The sequence below is a fragment of the Staurois parvus genome, unplaced genomic scaffold (assembly GCF_062004578.1).
Source record: "Staurois parvus isolate SC_StPar_1 unplaced genomic scaffold, SC_StPar_1.0 ptg000774l, whole genome shotgun sequence".
In the NCBI taxonomy this organism is placed as follows: Eukaryota; Metazoa; Chordata; class Amphibia; order Anura; family Ranidae; genus Staurois; species Staurois parvus.
This window is the reverse complement of record NW_028318570.1, coordinates 548,986-567,895: the sequence shown is the minus strand read 5'-3', so window position 1 is coordinate 567,895 and position 18,910 is coordinate 548,986. Positions and strand designations below refer to the sequence as shown.

Below are 18,910 nucleotides of genomic sequence, written 5' to 3'. Positions count from 1 at the left end.
CCTTAATCAATGGAATGGGCTGTCTATGGATCAGAAGCTTTGTGTCTGCAAGGATTTATCAAGAACTGAAATTTTGGACATCACCAATGTGTCTCATTCAGGGCCTGCCTCTCAGCTCAGGAGATGAAATCATTTTGAAAATCGGATGCCAGTCAGACACATGCAAGGCCATTGGAGCTTTGTGGAATGCAGACACTCCAACTTTCTTTAATGGAAGGCAGTTTTCTAGCATTGCAAGCCTTTCAGAATCTTCTCCAAGGGACCCAAGTCACATTGATGATTGATAACAAGACAGCAGTAGCATACATTGCCTGCCAAGGGTCCATCAAGAGTCTCTCTATTACGGTACATCTCGCAACAGAAACTTTTGCTGGGCGGAGAGCCGCTTACAGCAGTTAACTACTGTCTACTTGCTGCGAAAGCCAAATCCACTAAAGGATCAGTTAAGCAGATTATTTTTCAACAATGAGTACTTCAACCAGTATTGACCCCAATATGGGGTATTCCAGTGATAGTTCTCAGAGAGTTCACTGAACATGCAGCTTCCGTTATCTGCAACAAGGTACGCAGGTGAAAAACTTCAGTGATGGAAGATGGGTTGACAGTGCCGTTGGATTTTCTATTTAGTCTTTGTCTTCATCCAGTGTCTTTGATTATGAAGGTGCTTCTGAAAAAAATTGTACAGAACACGTTCATGCCATACAGGTGCTTTCCACCTGCCGAAGAGGCTCTGGTTTTTGCTGCTCCTTCAGATGTCACCAACACCACCAATCCTATTTCCGGTCAAATGAGATCATTTATGCCAACGTCAATGGCAGCACTCCAATCCAGTGAGACTACTTTTAATAGCAAGGTTATTGAATCTGCTGGTCTAGAGGTGCAAGGATTCTCATCTGAGGTGGTTCATGCATGATCTTGTGGCCTTCAACAAGGTCTGAATGCTACATACGGTATATGAGGATATGAAGGAAGTTTGTTTTGTTTGCTCAGCAAAACATTTCTTTTCTGTGTCCCCAGCTCTAGGCAATATCCTGGACATTTTTACAGTCAGTTTTAGAGGTTGGATACAACTCCATTAAAGTAAAGATCTCTGCCTTATCCTCTTTTTCAGGATACAGATGGGCAGAAGAGCCATTACCCAGATGCTTTATGCAGAAATGTGGTAATCCATATACAACCCCCAAGGAAAACTTTGCTCCCAGGGCCAGTGCTAGACTATTTTGTGCCCTAGCCAAAACCAGCTACTTTCACCCCCACCCCCAAAAAAAGCTAAATTTCTTTTAATTTTGCAAAAATAAGTGCCATATGATAGCTCTGACAGATCGCAGGCTGGAATTCCCCAGGCGGAGATAAAACGCTGTGACAACAGGAAGCCCAGCCCACACACACAGTGAGAACACCTGAACTGCACAATCCCACACAGTGACAGATCTAATACAGCACACCACCACCAACATTGACACAGATCAGCAGGCACTAGAAGAGCAGGTGTAAGGGACCACCCGGCGGTACCACTAGCACTCCACTAAATAGGCGTTCCCAGAGCACGGAGTCTAAGTCCCAGGGTGCTTGTTCACCAGGGCCCCTGATGGTGGGGATGGACTTGGAGCTCCCCGAGACCAGGTCGTGGCTACTGGGTAAACCCGTCAGTGGTAGTGGTATACGCTGAGGGCTCCCACGGGGAAGAGCCTGATATGAGGAGGTCAGAAGACCCCACTGGGAGGGATGGATGGATCGAAGTCAGACAAGCCGGGTCGGTAACAGGGAGGACGGTATGGTACAAGGCAGTGGGCAGAGAATAGTCGGGTCACACGCCAGGTCAGTAACAGCAGGTCAGATCCAATAGGGGGCATTCAAGAGAGAGGTCAGGCAAAGCAAGGGTCTGGGCAGGAGAACACAACAAGGTCAGAGCACAATCCAGGTCAGCAACTTACAATTCACAGGTTCGCGGGTACAGGATACAGGGAAGACCAGAAGGCACTGAATGACAGCACAGGGCCATATAAATATCCCGCCCTGCGCTGCCATTGGTGCCCAGCGGGCGGCCGCGGCTTCTACTGCGCATGCGCGAACTCGAACGCCGCGGCCGGCCTGGACCTAGTGCCCGAGTCCCTGCACAGGGCGGCACACTGCGCCTGCGTCGGGACCATCGCGGCGGGGATCGAGGAGATCCCTGACAGCAAGACTGGCACTTCACAGTGATTAGTGGCCACCAGCTGGCTTGCAGTAAGGCACGGAGTCTGAGTGGAACACTGGAAGGAGCAGCAGTTCAGCTGCTACACTGGCCTCAGACACCCGGCATCTTCCTCTGTCCCTTCTTCCTCCCCCTCTGCTGCTCCTCCCCTCAGCTGAAGGATCATTCATGATGAGACGACGTCCCACACAGAGAGTGCGACCTGTGCTGCGCCCCTAGGTGGCAGTACACCCTAGGCGGCTGCCTAATTATCTAGTGGAATCACTGGCCCTGCTTGTTCCCTTCATGTGACTTAGGGTTGGATCTGAAAGCACTAGTGCAGGCACAATTTGCTCCAATAACATTATTTCCATTGAGGTTCCTTGTGGTAAAACTAGTTCTTCTGCCAGTAATTGCTGCATGTCGGAAATGCAGCACTTTCCTGTAAGGATTTGTAGTGGATTGTGATAGACAGTCCACGTTTTATTAGATGATCAGTAAAATGACAATTTTATAGTCTTGCTACTTTCTGCTTCTTGCACTTTAAAATTCCTTACTCTCTTAAGTAAACAATCAGATATAGGTTGACAGAACAATGATGATAATTAAGATGGCACCTTCATCCGGAGTCTCACCCTAGGTGACTTATTAGGAGAAAAGTATCTTTTAATGTAAACAACCCCCATAAAAGGGAATGAGTCTTTTTGGGGAAAATGATTGGAAGATATCAACACGGATGGAAGAACACGCAGAAACCCAGTGGACTTTTCACCCAATCAATGTATATGCTTTGCCTGCATCATAAGCCCTATAAATGATACTGTTTTTTTTTGTTCCATAAAAGTTTATTTAGAAGTGACAACATATTACAGTAAAATATACAGAAATGCACATACAGCCTCAATCAGGTCATAGACACAGCTTAAACCAAAATACAGGAAGAAACAACATGGTAGAGTGCGACACTGTGGACAACATAAGCATGTCAAGTTACGGCAGAGATAGGCCTGTAGTACTCAAGTTTCACAAATATACAATATAGAAGGTAATAACAGCTTACTGCCACCAATTGATTAATGGCGTACTGGCCTATGCAGGGAGGAAATGAACCTTCGGAGCCTAAACCAAAAGCAGTACGCTATCAGGAGGCTAAGTGAGCATCGCAGTATAAGAGAAGATGTCGTGAGTACCATTGACTATCCTAGAAGAGGTAAGCTAACCATATACCAAGTAATCCTGAATGAAACGAAGACTAAGCCTGATCGAAGACTAAGAGCTTGTCGAGAAAGGAAGAGAAAAAAAAAAGGGAATAGAAAGAAGGAAAGAAAAGAAAAGAACAGTAAAAGGAGAAGAATGGGAGTCATAGTAGAGAAAGAAGAAAAAAAAAAAAAAAGGGGGGGGGGGAGAGTAAGGGGAGAGGGAGAATGGGGGATAAGAGGCAAAAAAAAAAAAAAAGGGGTAAGCAAGGGAAGCGAACGGTCCGGGTTGCGAAGTTTGTGTCAACATTGCTATTGGAAATCGTAAATGAGAGTGTCAAGAACCTAAACATTCACCAAAGCGAAGCAGGCAAATACAAATTACCGGAAAGGAGGTCATAACCATGCAGATTATGAAAGAACCAGGGGCATAACCAGAGGTAGGGCTGAGCTCAATCAGGTATCCCGACCCATGAGAGATCCGAATTCAGGGGTAGTTACAAAGTGTGTCCAGCAGGCCCAAACATGTGAGTATTTAGTTGGCATATCAAGTGCAGTCGCAATCAGTTCCTCCATCTCTGCCACTTTGCCCACTCGATTGAGCCAATCGCGTACAGTTGGGGGGTGGGTGGAGCCCCATAGCACAGGAAGACAGAGTCTGGCTGCGTTGATCATATGCATAGCTAGGGACTTAAAATATTGACTCCTAGGAATGGGGGTATGATGAAGCAATAGCTGAGCAGGAGAGAAAACAATGGGCAGAGTGGTCACTGAAGTCACCAACCGGTGGACCTCCTGCCAGAATGGTTGAATAAGTAGACAGGACCACCAAATATGTAAGAGAGAGCCATCAGGTGTCCCACATCTCCAGCACACGTCAGGGACAGATGAGTTAAACCGATGAAGTCTGGAGGGAGTACGATACCATCTAGTGGCCAATTTGTAGCCATTTTCCTGCGTCGAAACATTACTCGAGCAGGTGTGGGAGTACATAAATATGCGATCCCAATCCGACTCCGATAAATCCGTCTTTAGGTCTCTGCTCCAAGCACGGCAAGAGGGGAAAGAATTGCAAGTCCTGCTGTCCCCTAGGAGAGGATAAATCTCAGAGATCAAATGCGTCCGCGGTTCGGATTTAGAGCATAAGGATTCAAATGGAGTAACAGGGCGAGTCCAATTATGGCGGGATTTATGGCAAAGCAGGAAGTGTCTAATCTGAAGAAAGGCCCAGAGAGGGAATTCGCGGATATTCAAGCTAACCTTCAGCTCCTGTAATGATTTCACCTTGCCTGAGTGCAGAAAATGTTTTACTAGAATCTGATCGTGTGGCCAGTAATTGGATAAAAAATCCTTGTGCAACCCTGGGGGAAAATCTGGATTCAGGCGGATCGACGTCAAGGGACTAGGAGAGTCCGAAATGGACGACAATTTACAAGCCTTGCGGAAAACTTCTAACGTGGGACCTATCAAAGGATGGGAAAGGAGAACTTGAGGTGTGTGTTTCGGCAATAGCCAAGGGATCGATGGTAGGGGAGTGGGCGAAAAGGCCTTCTCCAAAAGGACCCAGTCTTTGGAAGCAGAATGAATGTGCCAGTCGACTATGCGGGAAAGATGACATGCCCAGTAATAGCGGTGAAGGTCAGGGAGCCCAATGCCCCCGCTGAGTTTGGGACGAGTTAGCTGAGAATAAATGATACTGTTAGTTCCTCAATAAAACAGAATTTTAGGAAGTTGACAAACTGCAACAGTGTCAGTGTCATTCTTCCACGTGCACGTAATTCTATATTAATTTGGCTCACTGGTAGATCACGGTAAATGGTCTGTAAGTGACCGAGTCCAAAACTGGTTCCTTTGTGCATTTTTACCAGAAATAGTGATACTATGTCCATCTCCAAAGCTCAATTCTAAAGTGGTATCCAGTTTCTTGAAAAACTTTTGCACAAGAGTCGCTGAGTACACAGCAGGAACACTTCCGTTCCTTACACAGGGTCAAGTTGCTAAGTGTACTTGAACAGGTCTAAAGACATGCGGGAAGTGGAAAATCTTTTCATTTTACCACCAGGTCCTCAAGAAGTCATCCTCTCTTGGTTTACCAGTGTGATTAGTTTAGCATGCAGGAAGTAGACCTTTCTTCCTTTGGAAATGGTGCAAACTGCTTCGACCAGAGGGGTGACAGCCTTTGGTCAGTTATGCCAGGATTTCAGTGGAAGATATATGTGAGACCGCTAGCTTAAGCTCTTGTGTGTCCTTCATTCGACTTTGCAAGCTAGACGTGTGGGTTAGCAAGTTCTTCAAATTTTGGGACAAAAGACAAATTCTGTGTCTTTAGCAGCTTTTCTTTGATTATCAGTGTTTCTTAACATATATTCTCTCCTGCCCATTTATTCTGCTATTTAGATCCTATTGTGTGCTGACATGAGGTAGGGCCAGGAAAGCAGAAAATTGTTATCAGATACTTACTTTTCCTGGCCTATTCTCATGTCAGAATAGGACTCCCTTCCCATTGGCCTGTTGCGGGCTAGGTTATCAAACACTTTAGTTGGAGAGTGTCTGTCTTTTATTTAGCTAGGAAGAGGTGGTCCTGGGGGTTCCAGAGGAGGAATTCACCAGTTGTGTGCTGAGGATAGGTCAGGAATGGAAAATTACAGTAAGTATTTGATAACAATTTTCCATTATGATGTACTTTGAAGCCCAAGATTCTTACAATCTTTGTTTTGTAGGGAGATTGAAGGAGATATACATGTGGACCTTCCTGATGTAAGTTTATTTTAACATGTTTAATGCTTAATTGTAATTACTTTTATTACTAGCCAGTATTTTTGTCCAAACCTGCAGTAAAGGCTTGCCACACATACCTGCTGAATTTACAGTTATACGGTATGTGTTGTATTGCACGTGTTATATGTTTGTGTTTTATGCAAAAAAAACTATTTGCAAACACTGGGGTAGATTTACTAAAAATGGTGCACTCAAATTCTGGTTCAGCTGTGCATGGTAGCCAATTGGCATCTGACTTCAACTTGTTCAATTAAGCGTTGGTATTAAAACCTGGAAGCGGATTAATTTTCTATGCATAACTGCACCAAATTTTGCACACTCAAGTTTTAGTAAATAAACCCCACTATCTCAGCTTTTGCTTACCGTAGTGCTTGTATTCATCAATTGGCTGAATCATTGTATTCTAATTACGGTAGATAACTTACCATGCAGTATGTCCAACACAAAATGTGTTGTTAATATTCATATGTCACAAATATATTTTACAGCCACCAAAACCAAATCCTCCACATAAGGAGACTGAAGAAGAAAGACAATTTCGCACTTTGTTTGAGCAAATTGCTGGAGACGTATGTATTAGATATTTACCATCAATGAAAATATGTTCCCCTTACATTTCAACTTTTCAACTTAAAATTTTGTCCTCTAGAAATGTTCCTGACACTTCAGAATTGAAAGGAATTAAACCCCATTTCGACGTTGTTATCAAAGTCAAATCTTCTATAAATATTTCTTGTGTATGTCGAGTTAAACACATGGCATGTGTAGAGTTTTTACAGTATAATGCTAAGGGTGCTGCTAGAGTGAATGAGGTACTAAAAGTTGAGAACCAAATTAGAACAGCTACTGAGTTTGAAGGGCCAGATACAGATTATTATTATTATTCAGGATTTATATAACATCAACAGTTTGCACAGTGCTTTACAACATGAGGGCGGAACAGTACAGTTACACTACAATACAATACAGGAGGAATCAGAGGACCCTGCACATTAGAGCTTACAATCTAAATGGAAGGGTCAAGTGATACAAAAGGTTAGATGGAGGCAGGATAGACTTCTCTGAAGAGAAGGGTTTTCAGATATCTAAAAGTGGACAGAGTAGAGATAGTCGGACAGATTGGGGTAGGCAGTTCTATAGTTTGGGAGATGCTCAGGAGAAGTCCTGAAGGTGAGCATGGGAGTAGGTGACAAGGGAGCTAGAGAGTAGGAGGTCTTGGGAGGACCATAGAGAACGATTAGGTTGGTATTTTGAGACAAGATTATTGATGTAGTGGGGGGCCAAGTTGTGGATGGCTTTGTAAGTTAGCGTTAGTATTTTGAATTAAATTTGTTGGCTGAGTGGCAGCCAATGGAGGAATTGGCAGAGAGGGGTAGCAGATACTGATTCCTGGCAGAAACATGACGACAAAATGAGTATGCACAGTTGAAGGACCACTGCAATAACTATAGATAATTACAAACCAATACTGTACAGTATATAATGCATAATCTACATTGTGTTTTATATCACGTTCTGACATCAGAATGTACACATAGGGAATACAACCCAATACCTGTCAGATTGTCAAATGAGACCCTTACAGTCACCACAGTGAGCAACTATGCCTCTGAAAGCTAACTGATGAAAACCCACTTACTTTGAAATCCTAATTTGCTAAGAATCTACCAAATAAGTATACTTTTCAACTAAGAATTTCTCAACAAAGTCTCTCAGTTTATGTTCACCTATTTCATTACAAAACTGACAGCATGGCATTCTGTGTTATTGACAGTTTGGTTTATTAAAAATAATATAGGATCATTTTCTATAAGTTGTTAACCAGTTTATATAGATAGCCTTTTTGCTTTTTGCCTTTTTTTTACTTTTTGCTATTGTACCGTGGGGCAAAAAAGTATTTAGTCAGCCACCAATTGTGCAAGTTCTCCCACTTAAAAAGATGAGAGAGGCCTGTAATTGGCATCATAGGTAGACCTCAACTATGAGAGACAAAATGAGAAAAAAAATCCAGACAATCACATTGGCTGATTTGGAAAGAATTTATTTGCAAATTATGGTGGAAAATAAGTATTTGGTCAATATCAAAAGTTCATCTCAATACTTTGTTATATATCCTTGTTGGCAATGACAGAGGTCAAAGGTTTCCTGTAAGTCTTCACAAGGTTGGCACACACTGTTGCTGGTATGTTGGCCCATTCCTCCATGCATATCTCCTCTAGAGCAGTGATGTTTTGGGGCTGTCACTGGGCAACACGGACTTTCAACTCCCTCCAAAGGTTTTCTATGGGGTTGAGATCTGGAGACTGACTAGGCTACTCCAGGACCTTGAAATGCTTCTTACGAAGCCACTCCTTCGTTGCCCGGGCGGTATGTTTGGGACCATTGTCATGTTGGAAGACCCAGCCACGTTTCATCTTCAATGTCCTTGCTGATGGAAGGAGGTTTGCACTCAAAATCTCACGATACATGGCCCCATTCATTCTGTCCTGTACATGGATCAGCCATCCTGGTCCCTTTGTGGAGAAACAGCCCCAAAGCATGATGTTGCCACCCCCATGCTTCACAGTAGGTATGGTGTTCTTTGGATGCAACTCAGCATTCTCTCTCCTCCAAACACGACAAGTTGTGTTTCTTCCAAACAGTTCTATTTTGGTTTCATCTTGCGTAAAGCCTTAGATCAAGGGAGATTATCAGTGGTCTTGTATGTCTTCCATTTTCTAATTATTGCTCCCACAGTTGATTTGTTCACACCAAGCTGCTTTCCTATTGCAGATTCAGTCTTCCCAGCCTGGTGCAGGTCTACAATTTTGTTTCTGGTGTCCTTCGTGGTCTTCACCATAGTGGAGTTTGGAGTGTGACTGTTTGAGGTTGTGGACAGGTGTCTTTTATACTGATAACAAGTTCAAAAAGGTGCCATTGATACAGGTAATGAGTGCAGGACAGAGGAACCTCTTAAAGAAGAAGGTACAGGTCTGTGAGAGACAGAAATCTTGCTTGTTTGTAGGTGACCAAATACTTATTTTCCATCATAATTTGCAAATAAATTCTTTCCAAATCAGCCAATGTGATTGTCTGGATTTTTTTTTCTCATTTTGTCTCTCATAGTTGAGGTCTACCTATGGTGCCAATTACAGGCCTCTCTCATCTTTTTAAGTGGGAGAACTTGCACAATTGGTGGCTGACTAAATACTTTTTTGCCCCACTGTATATCCCAAAACATTCTGCAAATTTTCTGTAGAAAGATAGGACATTTTTTTAACAGAAGATGTACAAAAAAGTAGTTTTATGGGGGGGCGTGTCCAAGATGGCGACCGGAGCGGCCGCGTAATCTGGAGCTCCGGCGCCAGCAGTATTAATCTGCTGCCATCCGTGCAGCCACGGACCGTAGTGGGGCAGCGGAGGATCCTGACTGTGTCCCCGGGGTCTGGTGGTACGGCTCCGGGTGATATCTTCGCCCTCCGCAGCGGTCGGCACCCGCGGCCTAGCGCGGCCGCATGATCCGCGGCTCTGGTACCTCGGCCCGCATCCGCTGTCATCCGGGCGACGGTGGATCATCCCCGGGCATTGGGGGCGCCCTCTCCATCCCCTGAGTCTCAGAAAGGGGCACTGCTGCAAATTACCGCTACCCGAAGCGGCGGAGTTCTGCGGCCTACTCCACCTGATAAAGGCCTCCTCTCATCTGGACCACTGTGAGTACAAGGGGCTGGGAGGCTGACGGCTGCTGGTCACCGGATCCCCCCTCCAGTGATCTGGGGAACGGGGTTCCCATCTGTTACCCCTAAAGTCACCTTCGTCTGTGACCACAGCCCCTGTTGGGCCCAGAGGCCTTTTTTACTGCTTTCTGCTGTGCCGGGACCCCTTTGAAAGGCCTTGAAGGTCCCTGGGACTGTCATAGAGGGTCCCTGATTCTGCAAGGCACGTGCCCTAGAGAGTGAGTCAGAACTATCACCTTGCTCCTGGGAGTTGGAGATGGTATCTACCTCGGCCTATGTCCCTGCTGCGCCCTTGTAGTTCGTCACATATTTTTACAATATACAGTTTCTGTGGATAACCCTGACAGCTTCAATGTAACTATACTCCTAAACCTGTTTCGGGCATTATAGGTCCCCTGGGGTTATTACCTCTTTAAGCTATCCAATCTCCAGTTGATCACCCCCAGGAGACTCCCTGTATGCCGTCCACTAAGAAAAAGAAGGGACAAGCTCAAAAGTCCCTCACAACATACCTACTTAAGACACACGAGATCTGCGGCATGGCTTCAGGTGACGCAGAACGAGCGTCCCCATCCGAACCCATGCAGGATATCGCAGCCCCTTCATTGAGTCTGGTCAGTGATTATACACAGCAACTCACAAAGGGTGACCTGGAGGCTGGCTTGGAAACCATGTACACCAAACTGGCCGCCAAATTCCAATCAGAATTACACAAAAGCACTAGTGTTCTCTCTCAGGAAATAGCCGCATTGGGCTCTAGAACCGATCGCTTGGAAACTAAACATGATGAACTTAGCCTAGCCTATGGGGACCTTTCCAGAGAACACGATCATCTACATACGGCCTTTTTACAACTGCAGGCACAGGTTGAAGACCTTGATAATCGTAACCGCAGAAACAATCTGCGAGTCAGGGGAATTCCGGAATCTGTATCTGATCTCTCACAAACCGTTACCAAGCTATTCAAATCACTCCTTCCGGATCGCAGCCCTGGGTCCTTCGCCTGTGACCGCATCCATAGAGCCCTGGGACATTGTTCTGTGTCTAAAGGATTTCCTGACCAAAGAAGACATACTCAGAGCGGCCCGCAATACCCCAACGATCTCCTTCGAAGGCTCGGTTTTACAAATCTTTCCAGACGTTTCTCCGGCTACGTTGGAGAAGCGCAGAAAAATTAAGGAGGTTACAACAGCTCTCTTTTCAGCTCGTATCCGTTATAAATGGGGCTTCCCTTTTAAGTTGATAGTTCCACATAATGGGAGCACATATATTGCTACATCCCTTCCTGAAGGCAGAGAAATCCTGGCCAAGTTGGGCCTGGCGAGTGCCCCATCACTTCAGCGTCCACCCTCCACACCTCGTGTTTCTCCCATCTGGCACACTCCATCTCCACGGAGGGATAGGAGGAGAGCCCATCAAGAGCTGGGCTGATGGGACCATGCCTTCCTGCCTCTTGTTCATTATATTGATGTTCCCTGTCTGTAGTTTCCCTTGATCAGGATAGGAAGCAACCCACAGAGAATTTTGTTCTTTAGCGTCCCCTACAGCTTGGGGATAGTATGTTTTTGTGGACGCTGCTGTAATGTTCCTGTATTTCTGTGGACTATGTATGCTCTCTCGTTGATAACTGGATGTGTTTAGGTTTAACAAGGGTCTTCGGGCCCTCTAAATGTCGCCCATTGATTCATGGTTTTAGGACTCTTGAACACGTTACCCCACCCTGCCTCCTGACATGGCCGGAGGGGTCACCGCCCGATTGTGGGGTGGCAGCTCCGTTTTCCATGTTTTATGGAGACAGGATATGGGCCCGATTGGCCCTTTGATGTTAGAATTTTTTGTTTTTTCAGGTATGGCTAATTGCCTGCTTGATCCATGTTTCTCAGTTACCTTTCTCATTGTAGAAACTATCACTGCTTCTCTTTTATTGTTTTTTGTCTTTTCTTTATTTAAAACTTTAGTGCATGATGTTGGCGTGTCGCCGGTGTGTGGATGTCACGACCCCCGTTTTGGGGTCTGGATGTCCCTTAGACTGGTAATGCTGCCTGTAGGTCGGTCTGTTATGGACTTGCAGGTCCTTATATCTAGCCAAATAATTCGAGGAGATGTCTTTTCAGTGTATATTTTTTTTACTGATAGCAATAATTTTTGTATATCATGGTGATCCAATGTATCTCGCATAATGTCCAGGGTTTCAATTCGCCAAACAACCGCAAAACGGCCTTTCTCCAATATAGGCGACTAGGGGCTAAAATTATCTTATTACAGGAAACACATTTTGCAGCCGCAAAACACCCGACATATTTCCATAAATCCTATAGACAGGGATATTATACTTTACATTCCTCCAAGAGTAGAGGGGTGGCCATTTTTCTGCATAATTCAATCCCCTTTGAGGTTCAACATGTGTACCGTGATCCAGACAGTAGGTTTATTATCCTTAAGGGCACCCTTTCAGGCCGAGAACTTACAATAGCAAATGTTTATGCACCGAATTCGGCACAAGCTACTTTTTTCTCAAAATTTTTTGACGTTCTGGATAGATTTTTGTCACCCCATCTGATGGTGGGTGGTGATTTCAACCTGGTAGCAAATCCACTTTTGAACCGTAGCTCACCCTCACATTCTTCCCAGGCTTTCCCAAGATCCCTTACTAAAAAACTAGATGCCCTCCAGTTGGTAGACGCCTGGAGGGCGCACAATGTGGGAGCTAGGGACTACTCATTTTATTCTCACCCACATGACTCTTATGCCAGATTAGACTATATTTATTGCACCCCTATTTTATTAGCTAATCCTAGAACAGCTAGCATTCACTTGAGTCCTTGGTCGGATCACAATATCATAGCCTTGTCTATCACGTGTATGGGACTGGCACCTACTCCCTTCTCTTGGAGACTCAATGACTCTATGCTTACGGACGCTGACTCCCGCCATGAGGTGGCTGCATCTATTCTGGAATATTTCCAATCTAACTCGACTCCTGATATATCTCCAGCCACATTATGGGTAGCCCATAAGGCGGTCCTACGAGGCCGCCTTATCTCTATGGCTTCATCCAGAAATAGAAAACGATGGCAACAAATTCTGCTTCTTACCCGAGAGTTGGAAGCACATTATAGAAGTCATATTGCTAACCCATCTCTTCTTAACAAACAGTTATTATCTCAAAAACGCTTAGAATTGAATACTCTGCTATCCCAAAAAACTGAAAAAGCACTCCGCTGGTCGAAGGCCTCGTTTTTGTTACATAGTAACTCGGCCTCCACTATGTTTGCAAGGAAATTGAATCACTCCCTGCACCCTCCACATATTTATAAATTACGCACTAGTTCGGGCGCTATTTCATCTTTGCCTCAGGAGGTCCTGGGCATTTTTGAAAGCTTTTATTCTAACCTATTAGCTCCTCCACGATCAGACCCTGTTTCACTAGCCGACTTGTGGTTAGATTCTATACCCCTCCCTGCTCTTACACCTTCCCAAGTTGCTTCTTTTAATGCCCCTTGTATCCTGGAGGAAATAACTCGTGCAATTGGCGCCCTAAAAAGTTCTACTGCACCAGGTCCGGACGGATTCACTGCTAGTTATTACAAACATTTTGCCTCTACGCTGGCTCCCTATCTGATAACTTTATTTAATGATGTTTTGCAGGGGGGTAAGTTTCCTGAGGAGATGCTGTTGGCTAATATGTCTTTAATACCTAAACCGCAGAAAGACCATAGCTTACCGCAAAACTTTAGACCTATCTCAGTAATGAATAATGATCTGAAAATATTTAGCCGAATATTGGCAGACAGGTTGGCCCCTATCATCTCCTCTTTAGTCTCTCCGGACCAATCGGGCTTTATTCCTGACAGATTTATCACCGATAATATTCGCCTCACGCTCAATGTTATTCAAGATGCCAATTTACACTCTAAAGAGGTCTTGCTGATGAGTCTAGATATAAACAAGGCCTTTGACAGTGTTCTCTGGCCCTATTTATTTTCATTGCTACGTAAAATGGGCTTTAATGACGAGTTTTTAGCTGGTATACATGCCCTATATGACTCTCCAAAGACAAGAATTAGGCTCCCTGGTTGCAATTCGGACTTTTTTACATTGGGTAGAGGTACCCGTCAGGGCTGTCCTCTTTCACCCCTTTTATTCGCGCTGGTGTTGGAACCTCTGGCAATAGCGATCAGATCACATTCGGATATTTCAGGTTACCCATTGTTAGTCTCACATTTTAAAATAAGCATGTATGCTGATGATTAGAGATGAGCGAATCGAACTTGGCGAAGTGGAATTCGTTTCGAATATTAGGAAAAATTCGATTCGCATCGAATCCGAATTTTAGCAAACTTCGGATGCACGAATCGAATTTTCCCCGATCAGCCGGCAAAAGTGTCACTGCAGAGAGCTCCGCTATTTCTGACAGTTCTCTGACAGTTCTGACAGTTCATTTACAGCGGTTGAAACATTGTATCTATTTGTTTCCATTTAGGATACAGATGTTTTTATTCGGAAATAAATAGATACAGTGTTTCAACCGCTGTAAATGAACTGTCAGAACTGTCAGAGAACTGTCAGAAATAGCGGAGCTCTCTGCAGATACACTTTTTGCTGTACTGGAATTCTTCTTCTTTTCATTCTTCTTCTTCTTTTCATTCTTCTTCTTCTTTTCATTCTTCTTTTCATTCTTCTTCTTCTTTTCATTCTTCTTCTTCTTCTTTTCATTCTTCTTCTTCTTCTTTTCATTCTTCTTTTCATTCTTCTTCTTCTTCTTTTCATTCTTCTTCTTCTTTTCATTCTTCTTTTCATTCTTCTTCTTCTTCTTTTCATTCTTCTTTTCATTCTTCTTTTCATTCTTCTTCTCATTCTTCTTTTCATTCTTCTTCTCATTCTTCTTTTCATTCTTCTTCTTCTTCTTTTCATTCTTCTTCTTCTTCTTTTCATTCTTCTTCTTCTTCTTTTCATTCTTCTTCTTCTTCTTCTTCTTCTTTTCATTCTTCTTCTTCTTCTTTTCATTCTTCTTTTCATTCTTCTTCTTCTTCTTTTCATTCTTCTTCTTCTTCTTTTCATTCTTCTTTTCATTCTTCTTTTAATTCTTCTTTTCATTCTTCTTCTCATTCTTCTTTTCATTCTTCTTCTTCTTCTTCTTTTCATTCTTCTTCTTCTTCTTTTCATTCTTCTTCTTCTTCTTTTCATTCTTCTTTTCATTCTTCTACTTCTTCTTTTCATTCTTCTACTTCTTCTTTTCATTCTTCTTTTCATTCTTCTTCTTCTTTTCATTCTTCTTCTTCTTCTTTTCATTCTTCTTTTCATTCTTCTTCTTCTTCTTTTCATTCTTCTTCTTCTTTTCATTCTTCTTCTTTTCATTCTTCTTCTTCTTCTTTTCATTCTTCTTCTTCTTCTTTTCATTCTTCTTTTCATTCTTCTTTTCATTCTTCTTTTCATTCTTCTTCTCCTTCTTCTTCTTCTTTTCATTCTTCTTCTTCTTCTTTTCATTCTTCTTCTTCTTCTTCTTTTCATTCTTCTTCTTCTTCTTCTTCTTCTTTTCATTCTTCTTTTCATTCTTCTTCTTCTTCTTTTCATTCTTCTTTTCATTCTTCTTCTTCTTCTTTTCATTCTTCTTTTCATTCTTCTTTTCATTCTTCTCATTCTTCTTTTCATTCTTCTTTTCATTCTTCTTCTTTTCATTCTTCTTCTTTTCATTCTTCTTTTCATTCTTCTTTTCATTCTTCTCATTCTTCTTTTCATTCTTCTTTTCATTCTTCTTCTTCTTCTTTTCATTCTTCTTTTCATTCTTTTTTTCATTCTTCTTCTTCTTCTTTTCATTCTTCTTCTTCTTCTTTTCATTCTTCTTTTCATTCTTCTTCTTCTTCTTTTCATTCTTCTTCTTCTTCTTTTCTTTCTTCTTCTTCTTCTTTTCATTCTTCTTTTCCTTCTTCTTCTTCTTTTCATTCTTCTTTTCATTCTTCTTCTTCTTCTTTTCATTCTTCTTTTCATTCTTCTTTTCATTCTTCTTCTTCTTCTTTTCATTCTTCTTTTCATTCTTCTCATTCTTCTTTTCATTCTTCTCATTCTTCTTTTCATTCTTCTTCTTCTTCTTCTTTTCATTCTTCTTTTCATTCTTCTTCTTCTTCTTTTCATTCTTCTTCTTCTTCTTTTCATTCTTCTTCTTCTTCTTCTTTTCATTCTTCTTCTTCTTCTTCTTTTCATTCTTCTTTTCATTATTCTTCTTTTCATTCTTCTTTTCATTCTTCTCATTCTTCTTTTCATTCTTCTTTTCATTCTTCTTCTTCTCCTTCTTTTCATTCTTCTTCTCCTTCTTTTCATTCTTCTTCTTCTTTTCATTCTTCTTCTTCTTCTTTTCATTCTTCTTCTTCTTCTTTTCATTCTTCTTCTTCTTCTTTTCATTCTTCTTTTCATTCTTCTTCTTCTTCTTTTCATTCTTCTTCTTTTCATTCTTCTTTTCATTCTTCTTCTTCTTCTTCGTCGTGCCCCGTGACTGCCCAAATGAGTGAAGTGTGCGGTGATTCTAAGATCGACGGCACTCATCTGCATGTCATACTGACTGACAGTATTATTTCTCTTCCCCAGCAGACTCCAAGGGCATTTAAATTAAAGGTACAGTGTTCTGCACTAATATAAAGGCTCTCTGAAGCCTAGAAACCCTTTAAATAAGTTAAATTCGCGGCGAATGAATTCGCATCGAATCGAATTTCTCCCGCAAATTCGGCGAATCAGCCGAATCGAATTTTTGAATAATTCGCTCATCTCTACTGATGATGTTATGCTTTTTCTTACTAACCCATTGACTTCACTGCCTAATTTATGTGCCATACTAAATGATTTTGCTATAATATCAGGTCTAACTGTTAATTTTACCAAATCGGTGGTTATGCCGGTTAATATTCCTGATTCCCTAAGTGCATCTCTCCGCAGTTCTTTTCCGTTCCGCTGGTCCACAGACCGGATATCCTATTTGGGTATTAATCTCACTCCCAGGTACTTAGATATGTTTGCTGCTAATTATCCACCATGTATATCACGTCTCTCTACTCTACTGAAGATTTGGCATGGTTATCCTATTTCCTTTTTGGGTAGAGTCACGGCTGTTAAAATGAATATTTTGCCTAAACGTCTTTATCTTTTTAGAGCACTTCCAATCCCGGTCTCAAACACATTTTTGAACCATTTTCAGCGGGCCATTAATAATTTTATCTGGGGCAATAAGCGCCCCCGTTTCGCCTCAGCTATTTTGTACCGCTCACAACGGACTGGAGGCCTCGGTCTCCCCAATTTTTGGCTATATTACCTTTTGGCTCGTTTTGCACAGCTATCTCAATGGGCAACAATTAACTCTCAGATCCCATGGGTCAAGTTTGAATCTCAGTCTATACGCCCATTCTATTTACCGGGTATTTTGTGGTCCAGAGTCCCTCCACGATCGTTTACTTTTTATAACTCCATAGTGACTCATTCCATGACACTTTGGTCCATATACAAATTTAAGTTGAATTTGGTCTCTCCTGTTCCCCCCGGTGCTTCATTTTTTGGTGATCCTACTTTTGCACCAGCTTTTCTTCTCCTCAACTGTTTCGTTGGTGGTATGATCAATCTTTTATCAGATTATCTGATTTTCAAAGAGGAGGATCCTATATTACCTTTGATATGCTGCGCACGCTTTTTGATGTTCCCCTTCGTGAATACCTTCGTTACCGACAGATTAGACACTTTTTTGAATCACATTTTGGCCTTATACCATCTTTTCCGGTTTCCTTTTTTGAACGTACCAGCCGTGACTGCCCTAGGGGAAGGGGCCTTATTTCTAATTTTTATCACCAATCTTTGCTTTGTCTTTTTCATACGCCTCCTTTATACCGACAACGGTGGGAGGAGGATAGTGGCACCACTTTTTCGGATGAGGATTGGGATTCCATGGTGGATAATATATGTAAAAGTTCTCGATCTCTTTCTGTTCGTGAGACAGCCCTTAAAGTTTTAACTAGATGGTATTATACCCCATCGAGGCTACATAGATTGTTCCCACAAACGTCCCCTCTATATTTTCGGGGCTGTGGCCTTACAGGCACTTTGGTGCATATATTTTGGGACTGCCCGTCCATTTCATTGATTTGGTACAGGTTATCTGAGGTGGCTACCTCACTGGCGGGTACCCCAGTACGCTTTTCTATACAGACCTGTCTATTGGGGGCTCACATCCCAGGGGTCCCAGATGCCATTATGAGATTGATACATACACTATGTGTATTGCCACTTTATGGTCTATTGCCTTACATTGGAGGTCCAATGCTGTGCCTTTGGCCTCCATTTTACACAGAGTTGATGCAGTAATGCTCATGGAACGCATTCATTATACTCTGCTGGATAAGATGCACTTATTTTATAAAAAATGGGAATCATGGAGGGATTATAGACATTTATTGCATGATTAACAATGTTTCCAGTGAACAGCTACTGACAAATGCAGTTGACGGATGTCTCATTCAACCTATCTCATCACTAACATATCTCATGTACTTGCAATCTACTTTTTTTCTGTTTCTTCTCTTTCTTACTACAATAGACTTTTCTGAATTGTACTTTTCATAAGTGCCTTGTTTTTTCTATCCATATAATCTGAAAATGTGTTGTTATTTTATTGTCTACCTTTTTTTCAATAAAATCGTTTGTAAACAAAAAAAAAAAGTAGTTTTATATAGGGTTTATTATTTTACACTTTTTAAAATTTTCTAAGGAAGTTGGGATTAGAAAATGTAATTGACCTTTTTGATCTGGCAATATGGGGGGGGATCTGGATCTTTTGCAGGTGCAGCAGTAACCAACCAACGTCTTCTCTAGACATTGTTAGAGCTCATACTATGCATACTTAAGTTAATATTAAACCCTCAATTTTTTTTAGCACCTTTAGCAGCTGATGTAATCACTTACTGAGTATGCAGCTTCTTTATCTTTTAATCCTTGCCCATGTTCTAGTTTAAGCTTGTGCCATGACCACTGCCCTAGGTTTCCTGTTTCGTGGTGGCTTCTTTCTCTTCCATATC

The 18,910-nt window shown here is 42.3% G+C and overlaps 1 protein-coding gene across 4 annotated transcripts in view; it reads left to right on the top strand.

Moving 5' to 3' along the window:
- The window catches only part of CAPN9 (calpain 9), an 834,396-nt gene that overhangs the window by 536,328 nt on the left and 279,158 nt on the right, over nt 1–18,910 (top strand). For all 4 annotated transcript variants that reach the window (XM_089654542.1, XM_089654541.1, XM_089654540.1 and 1 more), the window contains exons 12-13: nt 6,090–6,126; nt 6,636–6,716. In XM_089654542.1, coding sequence (XP_089510668.1) covers nt 6,090–6,126; nt 6,636–6,716 — 118 coding nt within the window. The remainder of the gene's footprint in view (nt 1–6,089; nt 6,127–6,635; nt 6,717–18,910) is intronic.